The sequence below is a fragment of the Loxodonta africana genome, chromosome 8 (assembly GCF_030014295.1).
Source record: "Loxodonta africana isolate mLoxAfr1 chromosome 8, mLoxAfr1.hap2, whole genome shotgun sequence".
Classification (NCBI taxonomy): Eukaryota; Metazoa; Chordata; class Mammalia; order Proboscidea; family Elephantidae; genus Loxodonta; species Loxodonta africana.
The window spans coordinates 24,732,346-24,755,737 of NC_087349.1; the positions used below are offsets into that span (position 1 = coordinate 24,732,346).

General features: G+C 36.6%; 1 protein-coding gene across 6 annotated transcripts in view; it reads left to right on the plus strand.

Annotated features, from left to right (window-relative positions):
* Positions 1–23,392, plus strand: part of POT1 (protection of telomeres 1) — a 133,429-nt gene that overhangs the window by 101,248 nt on the left and 8,789 nt on the right. For 4 of the 6 annotated variants that reach the window (XM_064289755.1, XM_064289758.1, XM_003407245.4 and 1 more), the window contains 7 exons: positions 2,514–2,670; positions 4,853–5,058; positions 11,164–11,299; positions 14,573–14,661; positions 18,057–18,148; positions 19,537–19,642; positions 21,263–23,388. In XM_064289755.1, the coding sequence (XP_064145825.1) occupies positions 2,514–2,670; positions 4,853–5,058; positions 11,164–11,299; positions 14,573–14,661; positions 18,057–18,148; positions 19,537–19,642; positions 21,263–21,375 (899 nt within the window). In that variant the 3' untranslated portion in view covers positions 21,376–23,388. Of the gene's footprint in view, positions 1–2,513; positions 2,671–4,852; positions 5,059–11,163; positions 11,300–14,572; positions 14,662–18,056; positions 18,149–19,536; positions 19,643–21,262; positions 23,389–23,392 lie in introns of those variants that run through there. The other 2 variants (XM_064289756.1, XM_064289757.1) reach the window with 1 other exon arrangement.

A 23,392-nucleotide genomic window follows, 5' to 3' on the forward strand; every position in this document is an offset into this window, starting at 1 on the left:
AGAAGTAATGGTACCTGAGTAGCAGTGAGCACACCTAGTACACAGATCTTGTTTTCTAAATAACATACCCACCTAAAATGAATCAGGGCTCCTTAGAGAAATGGCAGATTTCAGGGGTGGGACAGGGGACTTGCCAGGTAAGTCTGGAACATTTTATTGTGTAAGAAAGTAACAAAGTTCCCAGTAAATGATGGAACATGTTGAATGGCATAGGTACCAGCTTGAAGGGATTCCCACTTGCCAAATATGTGACAATTTGAGCATCAGAATACGTAATAATGGGTCAGAACTCATTGAATAAAGTAGGAACCCAAGAGTCCATGTTGATAATAAACAAATGATAGATAAATAGGGTTGAATGGAAAGCTTCTTTTTATAATAGAATGACAACTAATGATTGAAAAGGAATAATGAAGTTGGAAAAATCACCATTTTGCAACCACGATGGTAATAATTGATTCAGGTGAGAATCATCAAGGGATCATAACTAGTGGGAGAACTTTTGATGAAGGATGGGATATTTACATTGTCCCAAGCACCTTATTAATTACACGGGAGAGAAAATAAGTTTACAATGGAGAAACCTGGTGAACGCCACCCACAACTGATCACAGTTAACATCACCAATGACATCATATGCATCTTGACGCACTCCTGCCAAAAATGCGTAACCTGAACACACGTTACTTGGATAAGAAATACGGTAAATGACGTTTACTCCTCAAATATATCAATGTCATGAAAGATAAAAACTAAGGAATCATTCTACGTTAAAGGAGTCCAAAGAGACATTAAAAGTAAATGTATTGTCTGGTCTGAGATTAGATCTTGGACCTGTAAATAAAATGCTAATGAGAACATTATGGGGATAATTAGAGAACTTTGAATAACGTCTGTTCTTGATGCTTAAAATTGCGTTGTAGTTGTGTCAACAAGTTTTTTTTTGCTCTTTTGAAACGCTGAAGTTTTTAGGGACGTGACATCTGAAAATTCTCAAATGACTCGGTAATATACATATAAACATAAAGACAGAAATGGAGATAATGATAAATCAAATGTGGCAGAATTTTAACAATTGGCGAATCTTGGCAAAGGGTATACAGGAGGTCTTTATATTATTATTGCAATTTTTCTTTAAGTTTGAAAATATTTTAAAATAAAAAGTTGAAGTTTTTATCTTAAAATGTGAATTTTAAGCAGTTGCTACTTCCACTGAGTAGTATTTTACATTAAGCTGATCAGGTCTGTCTATGGTCTTTTATTTTAAAAACAGCAAAAAATATTTTGCTGTAAACTTTTACTGTTTGCTCCCTTGAAAGAAAATTTATTCAACAAAGGTTTGGTTGGATTAAAGGTAAGTACAGAAAGGAATAATCCTAACCATTTGAGATTCATAAGGTTTATGTGCCAGTTTTGTTTTCTGAAACATAGGAAGGTGTTAAACTTCAGTATCTAGCAAGTCAAGTAAGGATTGCTGCCGTAAGTTAAGGGTCACCAAGAAATTTTGTACTTAACCCAGTATAAACTGGCCAGTATTTTCCCAAGCCTTCTTTCCGAAAGTATCTGAGGAGACCCATTTTACTAACTTGCTGACTTATTTCCCAGTGTGACTCCTCTTCCTCCCTATCCTCCTCTACCAGCTCACCACCACCATGACATCAAATTGGTTTTCCGCTGATGTCCTTCGGAGTCCCTGGGTGGCACAAACCATTAAGCGTTCAGATACTAACTGGAAGCTTGGAGGTTTGAATCCCCCCAGAAGCACCTTGGAAGAAAGACCTCATGACCTACTTACTAAAGACAACAGACAGCCATTGAAATCCCTATGAAGTGCAGTTCTACTCTGAAACACATGGGGATACCATGAGTTGGAACCAACCCATTGGCATCTGGTTTTGGCCTTTTTTAAAATACTCCTTCCCACTCTAGAACAATCTATGATTCTAAAAATGATGGCTCAGTAGAAGGTTACTAATTTGAAATATCAGAGGGAGGATCCCATCTGACATATTCTTTAGCAAAGGTGTGTTTTGTTACCTTCTTTTGTAAAAAATTTCAATGAGAATCTAAGTAAACTGTTGCCTAACAGATGGCTACGAAATCAGTAATTTAGGGAATACTTTTAAACGTTTAGTAATTAAATTAGCATATTATTTTTGTGCTTAGTTAAATAAACTTTGCTCTTTTTCCTAAGTTATCCAGGAAATCACCATTATTGCCATTTATAATAACTTTTTTACACTTCCTGGATAGTTAAATTATTTCTTGCCCAAAGTATCTAACGTTTATTCTGTAGATATTTGTTATGCATCTACTGTGTACCTGACTTTGTGCTAGTGAATCTTGGGTGTATCAGGGAATAAAGACATAACCCTTGCCATCATGGAGCTGACATTTAATGCAGCTTAAATTAATTAGATTTTACTGTATATATTTGGTTTAGGTCATTCATGTCATGAATATTCTTAAGATTTTTGTAAATTATTCTGATTTTATCTAAAAACTCTTTACAGTACTTACAGATCACCAGCATTTGGAGAAAACCCCACTGTGTGCCATTTTGAAACAGAAAGCCCCTCAACAATATCGCATCAGAGCAAAACTGAGGTCATATAAGCCCAGGAGACTCTATCAGTCAGTTAAACTTTACTGTCCTGAATGTCATATGCTGTAAGTATTTTCCATCATAGAACAGAATATATTTGTGTATATACGTGTGTTGTTGTTGTGTGTAAGTGAATCGATTCTGACTCATAGTGACCCTGTATGAGTGGCACTGCCCCATAGGGTTTCCTAGGCTGTAGTATTTACAGGAGCAGATTGCCGGGTCTTTTCTTTTGTGGAGCTGCTGGTGAGTTCAAACCACCGACCTTTTAGTTAGCAACCCAGAGCTTAACCATTGCACCGGCAGGGCTCCTCGTGCATATGTGTGTAAAAAAAAAATGTGTACATATATATTATATAATTTTAAATAAGTCTTGGCAAGGAGTAAATTGTGATTTTATGTGTTGTATTTTGAAAGAATGCTAAAAATTTTTAAGGGAAAGTACTACGTTCTTAGAAAGTAAATCCTTTTTGTTTTTCTTATTACTAATAAGTGAAAGTAGGTGCTGTTTTCACAGCTGCAATTCAGTGGTGCTGATATATGCAAATGAAAAATAATAAATTATGAAGATATTTAGGGAGATTGTCTCATTTCACAAAAATATCTTTTTTAACTGTAAACCTTTACTAACTAAAATCCATAGATAGAAAGATTTCTGGTTAGTTGAATTTCTAGTTAAGTGATACTAGAAAGCCTTGTTGGAAATATTTCTGTCCTGCTTAATAACTACCATATAGTAAATTTAAGTTCACTTTTCTTTGGTAATTGAGAATTTCTCAGTGCCTCGAGGTCTTTATTCCAAACATAAGTTATTGTATAGATACACAAATGTGTATAGAATATTAGAATTAATATATACTTAGCTCAAGACTGGTGGCACAGTGGTTAAGAGCTTAGCTGCTAACCAAAAGGTCGGCAGTTGGAATTCACCAGCTGCACCTTGGAAACCCTGTGGGGCAGTTCTGCTCCATCCTGTAGGGTCGCTATGAGCCGGAAGTGACTTGACGGCAACGGGTTTGGTTTTTTGTTTGTTCGTTTAGCTCAAGACATAGTCTGAAGATTATTTTTAATCCCTGTTTATCTTTTTCACGGAGTTTGCCTGTTTTCCCTCTAAACATATAAAATATTTTAGAATATGTAGGTAATTAATGTGCATTGCCAATAACCACATGTCCACTAAATACGCATATACAGTTGTAAATATATATATACAATTGTGTATATGTTCTTATGAGTGTATACCTTTGTGTATTTCTGTCTATGCTAATATGTAGATTGTTCTCCAAAATGTAAATATAATCCTATTTGGGAGCTTTTTGATAAGCAGATCTCCTTAAATAAAATATAAAAGACTGTCTTCTACCCACTTGACCTTCACATGATAGTTGGGATTAAAATATACCATTCTTGAGGTATTACCAAATTTTGGTTCAATGAATTATATAAAATACAGCTTTTTAAAGCCTAACCCTCTGCGATCTTCTTTTTTTTCTTATTTTTTAAACAAATAAGGAAATCATTTCAGAGAGGGTAAAAGATGTTTTAAGGGTACGCTGCTGGTAACAGAACTAGGACAATATAGACCTTTTGTTTCCAGATCACACTGTATCTGGATATCATGCTTGCTATATCATACTTTATCACAGGACTTTTTAAAATTATTATTTCATATTAAAGGGAGTTGAAATGAATATTGGTTTGTAAAGGAGGCACCCTATGAAGTTGAGATTACCTAGGTGCCATGTGGGTGTTTAACTAGAGAAAAGACAGCGAACTGCTAAATTTTTTCTCCCACTGGGAAGGTTGGCATGATGACAGAACATAAAGTTCTGCCGGTAGGTTATAGTGTCCTACTAAGAATGGCGGCAGCTTTCCTTGATTTCAAGTTCTGTTGCTTGCACTATTAGTCTTTTGGTGTTTATGTAATTTCCTTTTGAAGAATACTTCATGGAATATACTATTTTTTAAATTCTTGTGAAAAGGCATTAATTTCTTAGACTTTTTGCTGCTAGAAATAATAAGTAACTTTCATGTCACAGAACCATGGAAGTATAATTATGATGTAGATATACTTAGCCACAAATGTCATCAAATATATATCTTTTGAAAAAGAATTATTTAATCTGTAAGTTGAACTTCATGTTTTTTTAAAAAGTAGTTGCCTTTTAAAAGTAGCAGGATAATTTGTTAGATTGGAATTCTCACACTTAACAAAGTTTTCTGTTATTTCATTGTCAATAATCTTAGGCAAGAAGTTCCACATGATGGCGATTTGGATATAATTTTGCAAGAGGGTGCAACTAAAACCCCAGATACCAAACTACAAAATACATCATTGTATGATTCCAACATCTGGACCACTAAAGATCAAGGAGAACGAAAAGTAGCCATTCATTTTGTGAAAAATAATGGTATTCTCCCACTTTCAAATGAGTGTCTAATTTTGATAGAAGGTCAGTTTTTTTATGAGAGCATTTTTTATTACTTGATTTTATTTGAATATACTTTTGCGTATGTCTTTCTCTGACTATTGTAAAATACATATTACAGGCAGTCTAGTGCACATAAAGTCAAAATATTAATTTAAATTTCATAAAATGGCATACATTGTATTTAAAAATTAGATTCAAATATATATACATGTGTGTATATTTGAATTAAAGAAATTATACATTGAAATCAAGCATTTTCATTTATCCATCTTGGTGGATTTTTACATGTAGTCTTGTCAGATCCAAGCTCATTATCAAGTTGAGTTATAATAAAGACACTGCTTGCTTATGTACAAAAAAAAAAATGTACAGTTACTCTTAAATTGGCCTCTGGATGTCACTGTTGTTTCATAAAAATAGGATGAAAGCCATCCATTGAGATCTAAATCAAGGAAGGGATTGTTGAAACAAGTAAAGATAACTTGACAAGTTTTAAAAGGATGAAATTTTGAGTTATGGTTATTTTTACATTTCCATATTTATCTAACATATATTCCATATTCATTTAGCTTTTTCAGTGCCAAATTTGGAAGTTTTATCATTTTCCTTGAGGCTTTTTTCCCATAATAACCATCTGTAATAAAAGAGAAAACCTTTCATTCGTATTACAGAAATATTTGGCTTTTGTTTATAAATGAGATAAGCGTATTATAATACATTATTATCGTTTTTGTTGCTGACTTTTTTCTATTTATAAAAGTAATTTTAAGAACATAGAAAGTATGTGTATATATATGAATCCACATGTATATAAGCATTGGTATTTTCATGTACATAGCTCTCTTTTTTGAACATTTACAGTGTGCTAGAAACTACTATAGGTGATTTTTGTGTTTTAATTTTTTTGATCATCACAACAACCCTACGTGGGTTGGTACTGTTATGTGCTGTTTTTTATAGATGAGAAAATTGAGGCACAAAGAGGTTAAATGTCTTACCTAATACAGGTAGTAAGTGGTAGAATGGAACCGTTTCCTGTTTTTTTGACATAGTAAGTAATTCTGTGATGAACTTTATTTCACCTTTAATGAAGTGTAATTTTGGTCACAAGGAAGCATTAACTAAATGTTGTCCAGTTACTTTCTAGTAAAGCATATCCCTGTATGCATATGCTTTAACATCGTATGAGATTACTTACTCCTCTTCCCTACCAAAATATATTAGCATTTTTAAAAACTTAGCTACTTTATGAGTGAAGTGCGATGTCTTATCCATTGGCAATATTTTAATCTGTACCATGAGATAGCTGTAAGCGGAAGGGGGAAAAAAGTGAAGTAACACTATTACTATGCCCTAAAAATAAAGGCATGGCCCTGTCATGTTCTATAAGAACTGTCCACATAGGGCCAACTGAAAGGATGTCAGGTCTGCCTTAGGGTCCTACTCTATTACACTGCCTCTTACAGAATTCTGTATTTTAGCCTAGCTGGCCTTGAAGGTCCAAAGGAAGCTTGAATAAAGAAGCTCCACCTTAGCCCCCAGTCCTGTCTTTAATTACCGCTCATCCCACAAACTTCAGTCTCAATTGCTATTCCTCAATTCCCATCTGACCCTCCAGCCAAAGCAAACTGATAACACTTCCCTAAACTGAGTAGATTTTTCTGTGCATCTTTGCCATGCCATTACTATTCCCTCTCCTGAAAATTTCCTTTCTACTGTTTCTACAAAAGTAAGCTCAGTAACTATCTTTATTCAGCAATTCATATCAAATATTTAATGAGTTCAGACACAATGTTCCGCTGCTATTCGTAAGATTTCACTGGCTATTGCTTTTCAGAAGTAGACTGCCAGGTCCTTCTTCCTAGTCTGTCTTAGTCTGGAAGCAGCAGAACACTGTCTGATATAGTGCTGGAAGATGAGCCCCCCCCCAGGTTGGAAGGCACTCAAAAGATGACTGGGGAAGAGCTGCCTCCTCAAAGTAGAATCGACCTTAATGATGGAGTTGGAGTAAAGCTTTTGGGACCTACATTTGTTGATGTGGCACGACTCAAAATGAGAAGAAACAGCTGCAAACATCCATTAATAATCGGAGCCTGGAATGTATGAAGTATGAATCTAGGAAAATTGGAAATCGTCAAAAATGAAACGGAATGCATAAACATCGATATCCTAGGCATTAGTGAGCTGAAATGGACTGGTGTTGGCCATTTTGAATCGGCAATCACATAGTCTACTACTCTGTGAATGACAACTTGAAGAGGAATGGTGTTGCATTCATCATCAGAAAGAACATTCTGAGATCTATCCTGAAGGATAACGCTGTCAGTGATAGGATAATATCCATATGCCTACAAGGAAGACCGTTAATACGACTATTATTCAAATTTATGCACCAACCACTAGGGCCAGAGATGAAGAAATAGAGGATTCGTATCAGCTGCTGCAATCTGAAATTGATCGAATATGCAATCAAGATGCATTGATAATTACTGGTGATTGGAATGGAAAAGTTGGAAACAAAGGATCAGTGGTTGGAAAATTTGGCCTAGGTGATAGAAACAATGCTAGAGATTGAATGGTAGAATTTTGCAAGACCAACAACTTCTTCCTTGCAAATACCTTCTTTCATCAACATAAACGGTGACCATACACATGGACCTCACCAGGTGGAACACAGAGAAATCAAATTGACTACATCTGTGGAAAGAGACCATGGAAAAGCTCAATATCATCAGTCAGAATAAGGCCAGGGGCCGACTGTGGAATAGACCATTAGTTGCTCATATGCAAGTTCAAGCTGAAACTGAAGAAAATCAGCAAGTGCACGAGATCCAAAGTATGACCTTGAGTATATCCCATCTGAATTTAGAGACCATCTTTAGAATAGATTTGACGCAACGAACACTAGTAACCGAAGACCAGATGAGTTGTAGAATGACATTAAGGACATCATCCATGAAGAAAGCAAGAGGTCATTGAAAAGACAGGAAAGAAAGAAAAAGACCAAGATGGATGTCAGAGGAGACTCTGAAACTTGCTCTTGCATGTCAAGCAGCTAAAGGAAAAGGAAGAATTGATGAAGTAAAAGAACTGAACAGAAGATTTTAAAGGGCGGCTCGAGAAGACGAAGTAAGGTATTATAATGACATGTGCAAAGAGCTGGAGATAGAAAACCAAAAGGGAAGAACATGCTTGGTGTTTCTCCAGCTGAAAGAACTGAAGAAAAAATTCAAGCCTCGAGTTGCAATAGTGAAGGATTCTATGGGGAAGATATTAAATGATGCAGGAAGCATCAGAAAAAGATGGAAGGAATACACAGTCATTATACCAAAGAGAATTAGTCGATGTTCAACCATTTCAACATGTGGCATATGATCAGGAACCGATGGTACTGAAGGAGGAAGCCCAAGCTGCTCTGAAGGCATTGGCGAAAAACAAGGCTCCAGGAATTGATGGAATATCAGTTGAGTGTTTCAACAAAGAGATGCAGCGCTGGACGTGCTCACTTGTCTATGCCAAGAAATAACGGAAGACAGCTTCATGGCCAACTGACTGGAAGAGATCCATACTTATGCCTATTCCCGAGAAAGGTGACCCAACCGAATATGGAAATTATAGAACAATATCACATGCAAGCAAAATTTTGCTGAAGATCATTCAAAAACAGCTGCAGCAGTATATTGAGAGGGAACTGCCAGAAATTCAGGCCGGTTTCAGAAGAGGACTTGGAACCAGGGATATCATTGCTGATGTCAGATGGCTCCTGACTGAAAGCAGAGAATACCAGAAGGATGTTTACTTGTGTTTTATTGACTATGCAAAGGCATTCCACTGTGTGGATCATAACAAACTATGGATAACATTGCGAAGAGTGGGAATTCCACAACAATTGTGCTCATGAGGAACCTTTACATAGATCAAGAGGTGGTTGTTCTGACAGAACAAGGGGACACTGGTTTAAACTCAGGAAAGGTGTACGTCAGGGTTGTATTCTTTCACCATACCTATTCAATCTGTATGGAGAGCAAATAATCCTAGAAGCTGGACTATATGAAGAAGAACGGGACATCAGGATTGGAGGAAGACTCATTAACAACCTGCGATATGCAGATGACACAGCCTTGCTTGCTGAAAGTGAAAAGGACTTGAAGCACTTACTAATGAAGATCAAAAGACCACAGCCTTCAGTATGGATTGCATCTCTACGTAAAGAAAACAAAAATCCTCACAACTGGACCAGTGAGCAACATCATGATAAACAGAGAAAAGATTGAAGTTGTCAAGGATTTCATTTTACTTGGACCGACAATCAACAGCCATGGAAGCAGCAGTCAAGAAATCAGAGGACGCATTGCACTGGGCAAATTGGCTGCAAGAGATCTCTTTAAAATGTTAAAAAGCAAAGATGTTGCCTTGAGGACTAAGGTGTACTTGACCCAAGCCGTGGTGTTTTCAATCACCTTGTATGCGTGTGGATGCTGGACAACGAATAAGGAAGACCCAAGAATAATTGATGCCTTTGAATTGTGGTGTTGGCAAAGAATATTGAATATACCATGGACTGCCAGAAGAATGAACAAATCTGTCTTGGAAGTAGTACAACCAGAATCCTCCTTAGAAGCAAGGATGGCGAGACTGCGTCTTACATACTTTGGACGTGTTACCAGGAGGGATCAGTCCCTGGAGAAGGACATCATGCTTTGCAGAGTACAGGGCATCAGAAAAGAGGAAGACCCTCAACGAGGTGGATTGACAGTGGCTGCAACAATGAGCTCAAGGAAAACCGATTTTGAGGATGGTACAGGACCGGGCAGTGTTTCGTTCTGCTGTGCGTAGGATCGCTTTGAGTCAGAACCGACTCAACAGCACATAAGAACAGTAACATTTTTTAACGAGCACCTGCATGTACTAATCACTTTTCAGATTCATAGAGTATGTTTAAGTAATTGTTACTACTCTGTGTTTTCGTCACACAGTATATAGACTTCTAAGAGAGCACTTTTCTTCTTGTATTATACATGTGTTTTGTTTCCCTTTTAGACTATGAGCTCCCTAAGGACAGGGTATATGTTTATTTTAGTGTAGGTATCTTCAGTACCTAGCATAGTACAACTGACATGTAATTGACTCCCAGTAAATAGTACTGAACAAAAAAGTACATCCAGATACTAGCACTTTACCTTACAAAGCTGTTAATGGAAGTGAAATGAGAGTGTATTTTAGAAGCTCTTTGAAATTTAAAAGGCTACATACTAATATAAGCTATTTTTATTTTATCATATTTCTGAATATTATAACCCAAGGCAAGGCCTCATTGGTTGGAATCTTTAGTCCATTTACATTTAATGTAATTAATACGGTAGAATTGACATCTGCTGTTTTGTTATTTGCTTTCTATATGTCTTATATCTTTTTTGTTCCTCTTTTCCTTCCTTACTGCCTTCTTTGTGTCAAATGGATATTTCCTAGTATAGCATATTAATTCCCTTCTTACATCTTTTGTTTCTTTTTCTTGTTATTTTCGTAGTTATTGCCCTGGGAATTACAATTAACATCTTAATTTACAATCTAGTTCAGGTTAATAGCAACTTATTTTCAATAGTTCACAGTAACTTTGCTCCAGTGTACTGCCAATATTCCTCCATTCCTTCCCCCTTCTTTGTGTTATTATTGTCATACAAATTACATCTTTATGTAAGCCCATCAACACAGTTTTATAATTTGCTTACTGCAGTTGTCTTTTAAATCAGAAGAATAGTGAGAATCATCTCATAGTTTGGCTTTCAACTTTATGCTTTTCTGATTATTTGAAGCAAAATAGTCCCGGCATACAAGGGAAATTTGTATAAATTTAAGAAGATTGTTGTTAGAATTTCACAAGCCTTGTATTTTACTCAAGTCTCAGCATTTTTGTACGGTGGTATATTTAATCAGTGTGCATGACCCTAACTACAAATTATTATTTTTCACAGTAAATGTGTTGACTCTGAATTTATGACTAACTGCATTTTCCTGTCAGTCCCTTTGGGCTTTTACAGTATAGCTCATGTGTTACTTAGTAGGTACACCATTTTGCCTGCATTATATTTGTACTATTTGAAGGATTTATTTATTCTCTTTTAATAGGAGGTATGCTCAGTGAAATCTGCAAACTCTCAAACAAGTTTCATAGTGTAATTCCTGTCAGATCTGGCAATGAAGACCTGGAACTCCTCGACCTCTCAGCACCATTCCTTATACAAAGGAACGTACACCACTATGGGTATGTTTTAAATTCTGGGAATTTTTAGAATTAAAAACTGTTTGAGTAATTTTTATTTTTATTATTTTATCCCACCGGTTGGTATATGTTCAGTGATACTTAGTGAATACCAACTTACATGTACTAGGTTCTTTTAATTAGCATATATATTGAATGAGTGCATATTTGGGTGCTGGATGTAAGGCTACCAACTTTTTGAACCTCAGCCAGAGAGTAATACTCACTGGTTTTCTTTTACAAAAATTTAGATGCTAGTTACAGAGAAATGTTCAGAGCTCCTACCTAATAAAAGTAGAGTAATAAAATTCCAGAATTTCTGAGCCACTTAATTATAAATTTGTTGCTATTAAGAAATGGAGAATAACAGAATATATTAGGAGCTAGAAAGATTTGGAAGATTTCTTGATTTGGAAGGAGGGGGTAAAAATACTAACAATCACCCTAGATCTACTGTGCTTTGAGAAACCTTAGATTACAGAATACTTCTTGCTGTACCATCTTTCTCCCTTTCCTGTTCCCAAGTGAGAGCAATTGTTACTCGTTGTTGTAGTTGTCGTCGAGTTGGCTCAACATAACAAAACTTTGCGGGTTATGCACCATTTTCATGATCATAGCACTGTATCAGACAGTATTTTTTTGTGATCCATAGGGTTTTTATTGGCTAATTCTCAGAAGTAGATCACCAGGCTTTTCTTCCTAGTCTTAGTCTGGAAGCTACACTGAAACCTGCCCACATGGGTGACCTTGCTGGTATTTAAAATACTGGTGGCATAACTTCCATCATCATAGCAATATGCAAGCCACCACAATACAACAAACTGACAGACAAGTGGTGGTTATAACTCATTGTTATAACCTATCTATCTTGATGTCAGTTGAAAAATTTCATGCTGTGATCATATCTCCCTGATTGTGACTTCTAAAGTCATTGGTCGGCATGCAGAAATCACTGTGGGTTTTGTCCCATCTACAGAATTTCGTAAAGTGTCAACCATAAAGTGGAACTAGTGAGCCACTGGGTTGAATCCCTGGGCCATAGCTGTTTTTACTCTGAAGAACCTAGTGTCCTTGTCTTAGCCTGGGTTTTCTAGAGGAGCAAAACCAGTGAAATGTATAAATATATAGAGATTTACTTGTAGGAAATGGCTCATGCAATTATGGGGGCTGGAAAGTCTAAATTCATCAGACGGTTAGCTGGCTCGGAACCTCTGCCAGCTCACAGGGTTGTTGGGCTTGGCAAATCTAAAGTCTGCAGGTCAGGTGGCAAGCTGGAGATTTCTGTAGGCTTACAGGGTTGCAGAGGCTGGCGAATCCAAAATCTGCTGGTCAGTCAGCAGGCTGGAGACTTCTGTATGCTTCCGTCCTGAGAACTGGAGGTCAGGTGATAAGGAAAGTGCAGGATCGAGAGATAGCTTTGCCAGAACATTCACTTATATACTGGAGGCAGGCCTTACCTCAAAGAAACTCCCCTTTCAACTGATCGCATCATGGAAAGTGATTGTATTATATTAAGAAAGAGCAAATAGTCCAGTGTCTGCCAAACCACTGAAAATCGTAGCTGTCTTAGTTATCTAGTGCTGCTGTAACAGAAGCACAAGTGGATGGCTTTAACAAAGAGAAATTTATTTTCTCTCAGTCTGTTAGGCTAGAAGTCCAAATTCAGGGCGTCAGCTCCAGGGGAAGGCTTTCTCTGTCTGTCAGCCATCTCATAATCTTCCCCCAGACTACGAGCTTTTCTGTGCAGAGTCCCTAGGTCCAAAGAACGCCCTCTGCTCCTGGTAGTGCTTTCTTGGTGGTATGAGATCCCCCTATCTTTCTGCTCTCATCTGTCTTATATCTGAGGAGATTGCCTCAAGACACAATCCAATCTCATAGATTGAGTCCTGCCTCACTAACACAACTGCTGTCCATCCTCGCTCATTAACATCATAGAGGCACAATTTATAACATATAGGAAAATCACACAGTACCAGGAATCGTGGCCCAGCCAAATTGATACACACATTTTGGGGGACATAATTCAATCATGACAGTAGCCTGGCCAAGCTGACACACATCATTAACCATTGCAGCCCTTAATTGTCTCTCTTATTGGACTCATGACCTCAAAGTCAGTTTCGTCAAAGTTTACCCACAAGTTAATTAAAAAATAAAAACCCATGAAATTCTGTTTTTCTTTTTTGACCCTCATCCTTGTTAGCTATGTGACTTAGAGCAGTTAGCTAATTTTACGTTTCAGTTATTTAATTTGAAAATGAGAGTAATAAAACCCATTCCACCTGGTTGTGGTGAGGATTAAACAAAATAATGCATTTTGCAGAGTTCTTGGCACATTGTGCAAAATACATTTAATAGCCTTTTTTCCTGCAGATAATTTTGCCTTTGCTGTAGGTGCTGCTGATTATAATTAATCCTATACCTTAGTTTCCTTATTAAAACAATTTTATCTAGGCAGTAATACTCCTTAATTATTTATTTCTGTAAGAAATGAAATATGTATGTGTTTGAACAGTGGAAGGGGTTACAGTTTTTATATTTTTATTCAAGTGTATTTTTCAAGTATATTTTCTGATCAACATCTCATAAACATTGTCATGATATATACGTAGTCAAGCAAAAAATAAATTACTCATACTTATGTAAGTAAAGCCAAATCCTTCTACTAAGTTCTGTACAATCTTAGCATATTTTATAATTTTTTATTTATTTCTATTACAAAAGATAGCTCTAGCATTAGGCAACAGAAACTACTAACCTCTGAATATGTGTTTCCTGAAAAAACTACCCAAAATCTTGCTAAGATTGACTGTTTTAGTCAAAAAGATTTTCTCCTAGTGACTGCATTTAGTTGAGACTTTGGCTGATAAATATTGCTCAGAGACATAAGATGAAAGGGCCTTTACAGATTATCTTCTTTATCTTTGTCTTTGTACCAAATACAGAAATTAAGAGCCACATCAGTTAAGTAACATAATCTCAACCTGGCACCCAGTCTCCTTTTTCTCAATTTAGTATTTTTTATTCTGTCTGACACATGTTATTTTTTTTATTTGCTTCTATGTAAAAAGCTTGTTTTTTGATAATTCTTTATTTGAAACAAGGACATTACAATATAGAAGGTGCAGCGCTCGTTTAATAAATACTTCTTAAGCTGTGCATGTTTGAACAGCACAAATAAATTATAATTACATTAGTTATAGTAATAATATAAATGAATTATAATAAATTATTTTAAAATATTTTTGTTTTGTGTTTTTCTTTTATTAATTGCAGATGTAAACAGTGTTCCAGTTTGAAACCAATACAGAATCTAAATTCCCTGGTTGATAAAACATCATGGATTCCTTCTTCTGTGGCAGAAGGTTAGTGAAGTTTTCGTCCTACAATTTTAACTGTATAATGTTATCCCGGAAACCCTGGTGGTATAGTGGTTAAGAGCTATGGCTGATAACCAAAAGATTGGCAATTCGAATCCACCAGGCACTCCTTGGAAACCCTGTGGGGTTCCTCTGTGTCCTATAGGGTCATTGTGAATCGAAATTGACTAGACAGCAACGAGTTTGGTTTTGGTTTAATGTCATCTTGCTGATTTATATTTCAATATTTGTGAAGATAGTAAAACCAGAGCAAATGCTGAGCTAACTTTTAACTTTCCTTATTTAAAACCATTCACAGTGATCGTAATAAAAGTTTAGATGTTTAAAATACTTGAATTCATTTTCAGTCATCTGCCGGTATTTTTAATCATAACACATATTTTAATATTCAAAAATTTGTTTTAGCATTAATCATAAATACAGGTTTGAAAAATCTCTCCAGTTCACATCTTGAGAGCAAAAAGAATTTTAGAGAAAACAGTTACGTTTCACCTAATACAAGTATTTAGCTTGAACAATAAAAATCTCTTTATAGCATATTCTTAACTGTGGTCATCCAGCCTTTGCTTAAAGCACTTCCTGTAACAGCTGCTGCAGTTTGCCATCAATTCCGACTCACAGTGACCCTATATGACAGAGTAGAACTGCTTCATGGGGTTTTATAGGCTGTAACTTTTTTGTTTGTTTTGACTCTTTTTCTTTTTTTATTATACTTTAGATGAAGGTTTACGGAGTAAATTAGTTTCTCATTAAACAACTAATACACATATGGTTTTGTGACATTGGTTGCCAAACCTATGACATGTCAACACTCTACCCTTCTTGACCTTGGGTTCCCCATTACCAGCTTTCCTGTACCCTCCAGCCATCTCGTCCTTGCCCCTCAGCTGATGTGCCCATTTGGTTTTGTTTTGTTTTATGGGCCTGTCTCATCTTTGGCTGAAGGGTGAACCTCAGGAGTGACTTCAGTACTGAGTTAAAAGGGTGTCTAGTGGCCATACTCTTGAGGTTTCTCCAGTCTGTGTCAGACGGGTTAAGTCTGGTCTTCTTTTGTGAGTTAGAATTTTGTTCTGCATTTTCTTCCAGCTCAGTCCGGGTCCCTCTATTGTGATCCCTGTCAGAGCAGTCAGTGTTGGTAGCCGGGTACCATCTAGTTGTAGTGGAGTCAGTCTGGTGGAGGCTGCGGTAATTGTAATGCATTAGCCCTTTGGACTAATCTTTCCATTGTATATTTAGTTTTTTTCATCCTCCCTTGGTCCAGACGGGGTGGGACCAGTTGAGTATCTTAGATGGCCACTCACAAACTTTTAAGACACCAGATGCTACTCAACAAAGTAGAATGTAGAACATTTTCTTTATAAACTATATTATGCCAGTTGAGCTAGATGTCCCCCAAGACCATGGTCCCCAGCCCTCGGCCCAGTAATTCTGTCCCTCAGGGAGTTCGGATGTGTCTATGAACCTTCCATGACCTTGTCTTCTTGGTCAAGTTGTGCTGAGTACTGTGTACTGTCTTACCCTTCACCAAAGTAACCACCAGTTACTTGTCTAGTTCATGTTTTTCTCCCCTCTGCCCTCCCCTCCCTTGTAACCATCCAAGGTTGTTTTTTTCCATGTGTAAACCTTTTCATGAGTTTTTATAGTCGTGGTCTCATACAGTGTTTGTGCTTTTGTGGTTAACTTATTTCATTCTGCGTAATGTGTAGGCTGTAATTTTTATGGGAGCAGATGTCCAGGTCACTTTTGGGTTTGGACCACTGACCTATCTATTAGCAGCAGAGCACTGTACCATCGCACCACCAGGGCTCCTCTCCAGCGGCAGGGCACTCATTCTATTGCAAGGCAGCACATTCCCGCCGTTCAGGCAGTTTGTCATCAAACTCTGCCTACCTATAACTTTAACATGGGCCAACTTCTGTCTGTTAAAATTACTGAGAGTATATCTGTTCCTTCTTCTGGAAGAGAAACAGACTGTACATAGTAAGATATCTCTCAAGCCCTCATTGAGTATTTATTTCTCCAAGCAGCCACCCCTGCCTTCTTGGCCCTTTCCATGCTCCTTAGTATTTTGTCTCTTCTCCTCAGTTTTTTTTTTTTTTCTCAGTAAGCATCCCGCTTGACCAATGCTCTTCTCTCAGCTTGGCATCCCAGGCTGGACACAGGGCTCCAGGTATAGTCTGGTCAGTTCAGAACATAGTGGAAGCCATTATTACCCCAAAACCAGACATTCCTCTTCTGCTAGCCTGAAATTTCACTGCACAGATACTTTTTAGTATCAGCAAAAACCGCACCCGTTGCCATTGAGTCAATTCTGACTCATAGTGACCCTATAGGACAGAGTAGAACTGCTCCATAGGGTTTCCAAGGAGTGGGTAGGGGCTGCTGACCTTTCAGTTTGCAGCCCAGCTCTTAACCTCTGTACTGTCAGGGCTCCATTTATCAGTATACTTGAGTTTTATTTTCTCTTTTTTCTTTCTCTTAATCCAGCTGTATGACACTTCTGTCTTATATTTAGTTTGTGGTCCAGTGAAATTCCAGGTTTCTTTCACAGAAGCTTCCCAACCTATTCTTAATGCAGTTGTTTGTTTATTTGGTCCCTCAGGGTAGGTTTCAAGTTTGTCTTTCTTGATTTTAGCTCAGAGTTTTAACCTCTTGAGACCTTTTTGAATCCTAAAAATCAGTCTATAATAATAATTCCTATAATATTGACATGCCTAGTTCATTCTTCTTACTTGCTTTCCTTGGGTGGAAGATAATACTCCATTTTATATGTATATTGAGTGTCTTCCATTATGAAAAACAAAGACATACATCTTTATATATGAATTTTTATATGATTTAGGATATCTTTAATTTCTTTCTTCCTAATTTTACCAAATTATGAAATCCCAGGTTCTGAAATTTTTGTCCATTTAACCAGAAGCTATCTCTTAAAAAATAACAAGTGATCCCTTATGCTTATAATGCAGAGGATAGACATGTTATAAAATCATAAATATTGAATTATGTGCTATCTTTAGAACATTCTGATATTTTTATTTTGTCTTCCATAAGACTAACATGCAACTGCTTGCATTTTATGAATCCGTTTTTATGGTTTTTATCATGGTATCTCATTTTAAAGATACATTACTATTTAATCAAAAAGGATTGAATTGCTTATAATATTCTGAAGTATTGTCACTGTACAGGTGCAGTGTAATGTTCCAAAATGAATCTGCAAAATGAGCTTAGTATAGTGGTATGTGTGTAAGTTGTTCTCTATCTCATGATTTATTTTGGCACTCAAAATAGGTGCATACTATCATAAAACAATTTTTACTTTACCTTAAATATAAGAAATCCCAACTCATGGTTTGATTTTTTTTTCCTTCACCTAGTACTGGGTATTGTCCCCCTCCAATATGTGTTTGTTATGACATTTACTTTTGATGATGGAACAGGAGTTCTGGAAGCTTATCTTATGGATTCTGTAAGTAACAGAGATAGAAACATATTTAAAAAATAATGTATTTTTAAAATTTTCATACCTTTATTCATACTTACTTTATTCCTGAAAGGATTTAAGACAACTTAAAAGAATAAATAAGATGGCAGAAATCTTAATTTGTCTGTGTATTTATCTCGCTTCTGATTCAACATTTTTAATCTTAAAATTGAATAGTGAAAAGTTGAAGAATAGGTATTTGAGGAGAGTCATTCTCCATACCATGCAGAAGTTCTACTCCAGGGCCTGAAAGGCAGAGGCATGGCCATGCCATCTAGGCATTGTCTGTAGTCAGCATTTCACTGTCCTTTTTTTTAAGCCTCCACATTTCATATTCGAGAGAACAAAATTACTTTAACAGGGAGGTTGATGTCATTGTGTAAAGTTAGGGGGCAGTCTGTAAGACCACCCTTACTGCTGACACCACATCAGCCAAGGGAGGAGACATATGGGGCAGAGTCCAGGAAAGCTTCAGACCGAGCTTCCAGTTGTCCTTTCTCTGTGAAGTCCTAGACAGTCGGAATAGACTCCATGGGAAGGGGTTATTGCCCACAGGGTACGCTCACCCAAGCTTTGGTGTCCAGAGTTTTGGCAGTCATGATTGAATGCTCACAGGGCTGATCTCAGTCTCCACCCTTTCTGGAGGTCAGGCTGATACTATGTGTCCTAATGCCCCTGCCCTAAATCATCTTGTTAGACTCTAGGTATGGCCCAAGGCCCCAGACAGAGACACTCCTTTCAGGCATGATATTCCAAGGGCTTAGAGATCACCTCCCAGAAGACAAGGGCAAAGGCCAGACTTCTTTCGGGGCAATGTTAAATTTTTTACTACACACATTGGGATAGGTGTGAGGTTTCCAGTGGGGTTAAGAGGAGAATTTTTCTCCGGTCTACCCAATTCACTTACCCATTTTTAATCAGTATTTAATGAACACCTGCTGTGTGCTGGCTAGTGCTGTATGTGATGGCGATCAATCTCTTCCCTCCTGAGGCTCATAATCTAGTGGGGGAGATAAAAATTAAACATTTTTACATACCATACCATATGGTATGCGCTTTTAAACTTATTACTCGATTTTCTTATACGCGAATAGCCTCATTTTTTTTTAATCCTCATTGTTATTTTTATCATTATTAAGTCAAAGAAATTGAACTTGATTGTGAAATACATCAAAGCTGTTTGTAGGTTAAAGTAGTAAATCACATTTCAAAGTTCATACCAGCACTCTAATTCATAAGTCCAGTAATCTTGATAGAGTGAAATAGTCTAGATTATTTAGTTAATTAGAAAATATTGAAATGCTTAATTAATTACATCTTAAATAAAGAGTAACACCATTTTCTTTTTTTGTCATATGATTTTATTTTTATAGGACAAATTCTTCCAGATTCCAGCATCAGAAATCCTAATCAGTGATGACCTTCAGAAAAGTATGGATATGATCATGGATATGTTTTGTCCTCCAGGAGCAAAAATCGGTGGGCAATAATATTTTAATCCTATTCTCTCTCTCTCTCATTTTAAATAGCACCTAGCATATATCTGATCTGTAGACTTCTAGAAGTATGACTATTTTGAAATCTGAATCTAAGTGAATTACTAGGTAGTGAGTGATTACTGTGTGATGACATTTTAATTATTTGGAAATACAATAAAGGCAAACAGTTTTGATCACAAGAACATTAAATGCTGTGTTTATGCATACAGACATTTTCAACTGAAATTATACCAGTAGAGATGAAATTTTGGCAAGAAACATTTTCTGTAATCTCGCCAATTTAGCTCATTGATAAATTTTCTTTTAGATATTAACTAGTTTCAAATTTTACAAGTTTTTATTTACTAATTATTTTTCTCAACGGTAGTTGTTTTCTGTATAACGTAAGCACATCTGACTCATCAGCCATATATTTTCCGGTCAGATTATACTGATTTCACCTACTGCCACGGATTTTGTTCTGTGGCCATTATTTCTATTTATGTTGAAACTTGCAGATCTAAATTATATTAAGACAATTTGATTCTTCTAACAATTTTTCATCGATATTGAATTTTACCAGCTCCAGAATTAGCTGTTGTTGAGTTAACTTTTACAGGTGGTTTTTAATCAGGCTTTATTTCCCCTTGGTCATTTTTACATTTTATAACAATTCCAAAATGTTAGGAGTTTTTGTTCATCTGTAAAAGTTTAGCTTTTATACCTTTATTTGTTGTCAGTTTTAATTTGTGTTGGCTATTTTTCCTGAGAGCAAGAAATATTAGTGAGTAGATTTTTTAAACTAGTTTCTATTGCTAAACGTTTAGATTGTTTCTGAGTTTTTCACTATCGTGAATAAAGTTTCATAAATTCCCTTCATTTTTAATCTAATCATTCTGGAAATAAAACGCCATATCAAAAAGCGTGGGCCTGCAAGGCTTTTAATACATACCGCCAGATTGCTTTTCAAAAGTATTTCACCTATTTATAGTCCTGGCAGCAGGGCAGAAGTGTCTGGCTTCACTCTTGCTGGTATTGAGTACTTTATTGGATGTCTCTCCAACCAGAACTTGTGGAAACAAAAGTAACTTTTCTAGAAGTTATAAATAAATTTACTGTGGTTATAACCAAGGCTTGGAAATGGCATCTGTTGCTTCCATCGTTGCCAGGGCTCCATACCTGGTACTCGATGGGAGTTTCATCCAGCAGGTCTAAGGGTTGACTTGATATGAAGTTCATGTTGAGTTTCTTTCCAGTTAATCAAGAAAAGACCAGGGATGCTTAATAAGCAGTTATCGATTAAAAAAGGGATAAAAGTTGAGGATGAGATAACTGAATACCTTAGCTACCACACATTTTGAAAACTTCAGATTTAATCACTTTTACCTATTGTTAGGGAAAAAATGCAAGTTAATCATAATTGCTGCAAAACAGTAACATGAATCCACTGTGTATTTGGAAGAGTGGTTAATGTTAAATTTCCTGAGCGCATTTTACTTTACTTTTCAAACTAAATTGAATATATATTAAATTTTCTAGCTAATCTGTATGCTTAGATACCTATTTTAGAGGTATGTGTTTAGTTTTAATGGTTAAGTGGCGTTTTCTTTTTGGTTTATAGATGCATATCCATGGCTGGAATGCCTCATCAAGTCATATAATGTCACCAGTGGAACAGAACAGAAAATTTGCTATCAGATTTTTGACACAATGGTTGCAGAAGATCTTATCTAATATTGCCATCCACTTTAGCATATGCAAAATATTGTAATTTTAGAAAATATTACTGTTTTCTATGAGATTGTTATAAAACACATGAGATTTAGCTCCTTGGTTTATTTTTGAAATACAGTCTACATTTCCATTTTAACCACTATGTTAAATAGGCATTGTGTGGTTATCTTAATGCCTTCCTGTTAATACGTTAAAAATGTCCTTCCTGCTCAAAATAGCCATCATGCTCGTTTCCAGGGATGTAAATGAAAAAGAGATGTGAGTGCATAAGTATATAGGAAAACTGTGCGTTCATTTACTCTTTGCACTCATTTTGGAAAAGCTATTTTGTTCGCTAATAATCATTTTTCCAGTTGGGTTTTCTGTCTCTCCGCCACTGATTCCTCTGCTGTCCCTCATCCAATGCTGGCCTTCATCTCCTGCCTGAATTTCCGTTTCAGCAGTGTTGGTTGTACCACAGGCATGGGATTAGAAAATGCCCTTATTTAAATCTTAGCTTTTACTAAGTGAAAGGTAAATAGCCATTAGTAGTGGGTTTGTTTTCCTTTGCTTTTGTACAGAGAGGTCTGTTTAAACAAGTACTGCTTGTAAACAGGTACTGCTTATAGAAGTGTTTCTTTGAATGAGCTACAGTGAACTTAAATGAGTGATTTAAGTGGAAGTGGCAGAATTGTTTGTTCGGGTGTGCTGGTATTGACCATTTTAGGGTAATTATGTGCTCTGGTGGCTTGTTTCTCTCCGTGCTGTTAGAACTTGGTCCATTCCACCTCAGTCTCATAAAATGGTCAGATTTAGCATGTTAGTTACTTAAATCATGTTAACCCTTTTTTCTGTTTGTTTTTTATATAAAATACCTATATCACAGGCTAAACATCAAATGAGCTCTTAATATAATAATCTGCTTTTTATTGGACTTTTTTTTAGTGTTTTTCAAATTTAAAATCATGACTATTCAGTTTTATACAAACATTTCTGTATATTTGTGTATATATTTGTATTTGCTATTTGCTAAAGACTGAAATGCAAATCTGCCTAGTTCAGTATTAGTAAAGAATAAATAAATGCACTCGTTTCAGCTGTTCCATTGATTTGTCCCAGGTTGATCTGAGGCACGATGTGAGGCAAGGAATCATAGTGGGTATGTCTGTATAGCAGATATTTCTGGTTGTCCATATACCAGGCACTGTGCTAAGGACTTCACAAGTATTTGACCTTGCAGCAACCTGTTTTCCTGATAAGAAAATTGAGGCTTGCTTAGTAAGCTAGCTTGACTGAGTTAAGTGCTAGAGTCAGTACTTGACATCAGATATATTCCTGTTCAGAGCCTGCACTATTAACCACTTTGGGATTCTGGAGGAAAAGCTATCATGGGGGTGGCTGCAAACGAGTCCTGCCTTGAATAGTTGAAGTAATAGTGGAAACAGATGATACAGGAGGCAATGGTATGTTTTCCTACATTATCAGAAGGCTGTTAACACTCTGTCAAAGGGGTTAAGTATCTGATTTCCTCTCTCATGATAACCCTAAGTTCTGTTTCCTGGGTGCCTGAGCACATCTCTAACTGTCCAGCTCCCATCACCCCATCATCATCATCACACCTAACTGCCCACCTCCTGTCATGGCTGAGCTGTATCAGTGTGTCTGAGACAGTGAGGGGGACTGAGGCTGCTATTTTGGGGATGTAAACTCTTGGTTCAAAACTCTTTTCAGGGAAAAATTGTAAAAACCCTTCAGCTGAACAGATGAGTTTCAGTATCGATGACACGCTAGGGATACAGAGGTGAGGTAGAAGCTTTCTCTGCCTTCGGGAAATACTCGGTCTAGAAGAGTAAGAGTCCAAGTGTGCACCAGGTTCTCGTTGTGAACCTGAGACAACTCCAAACTTACGAAGGAAAACTCTTCCTATAAGTGTTCATGAAGATGAGTCATTTCTCTTTTTCTTTTCAAGTAAACCCTCACCTTGTCATCATTTGTTTTGTTTTGGTTTCTCCTCCCCCCACCCCCTGCTCCACTTTTC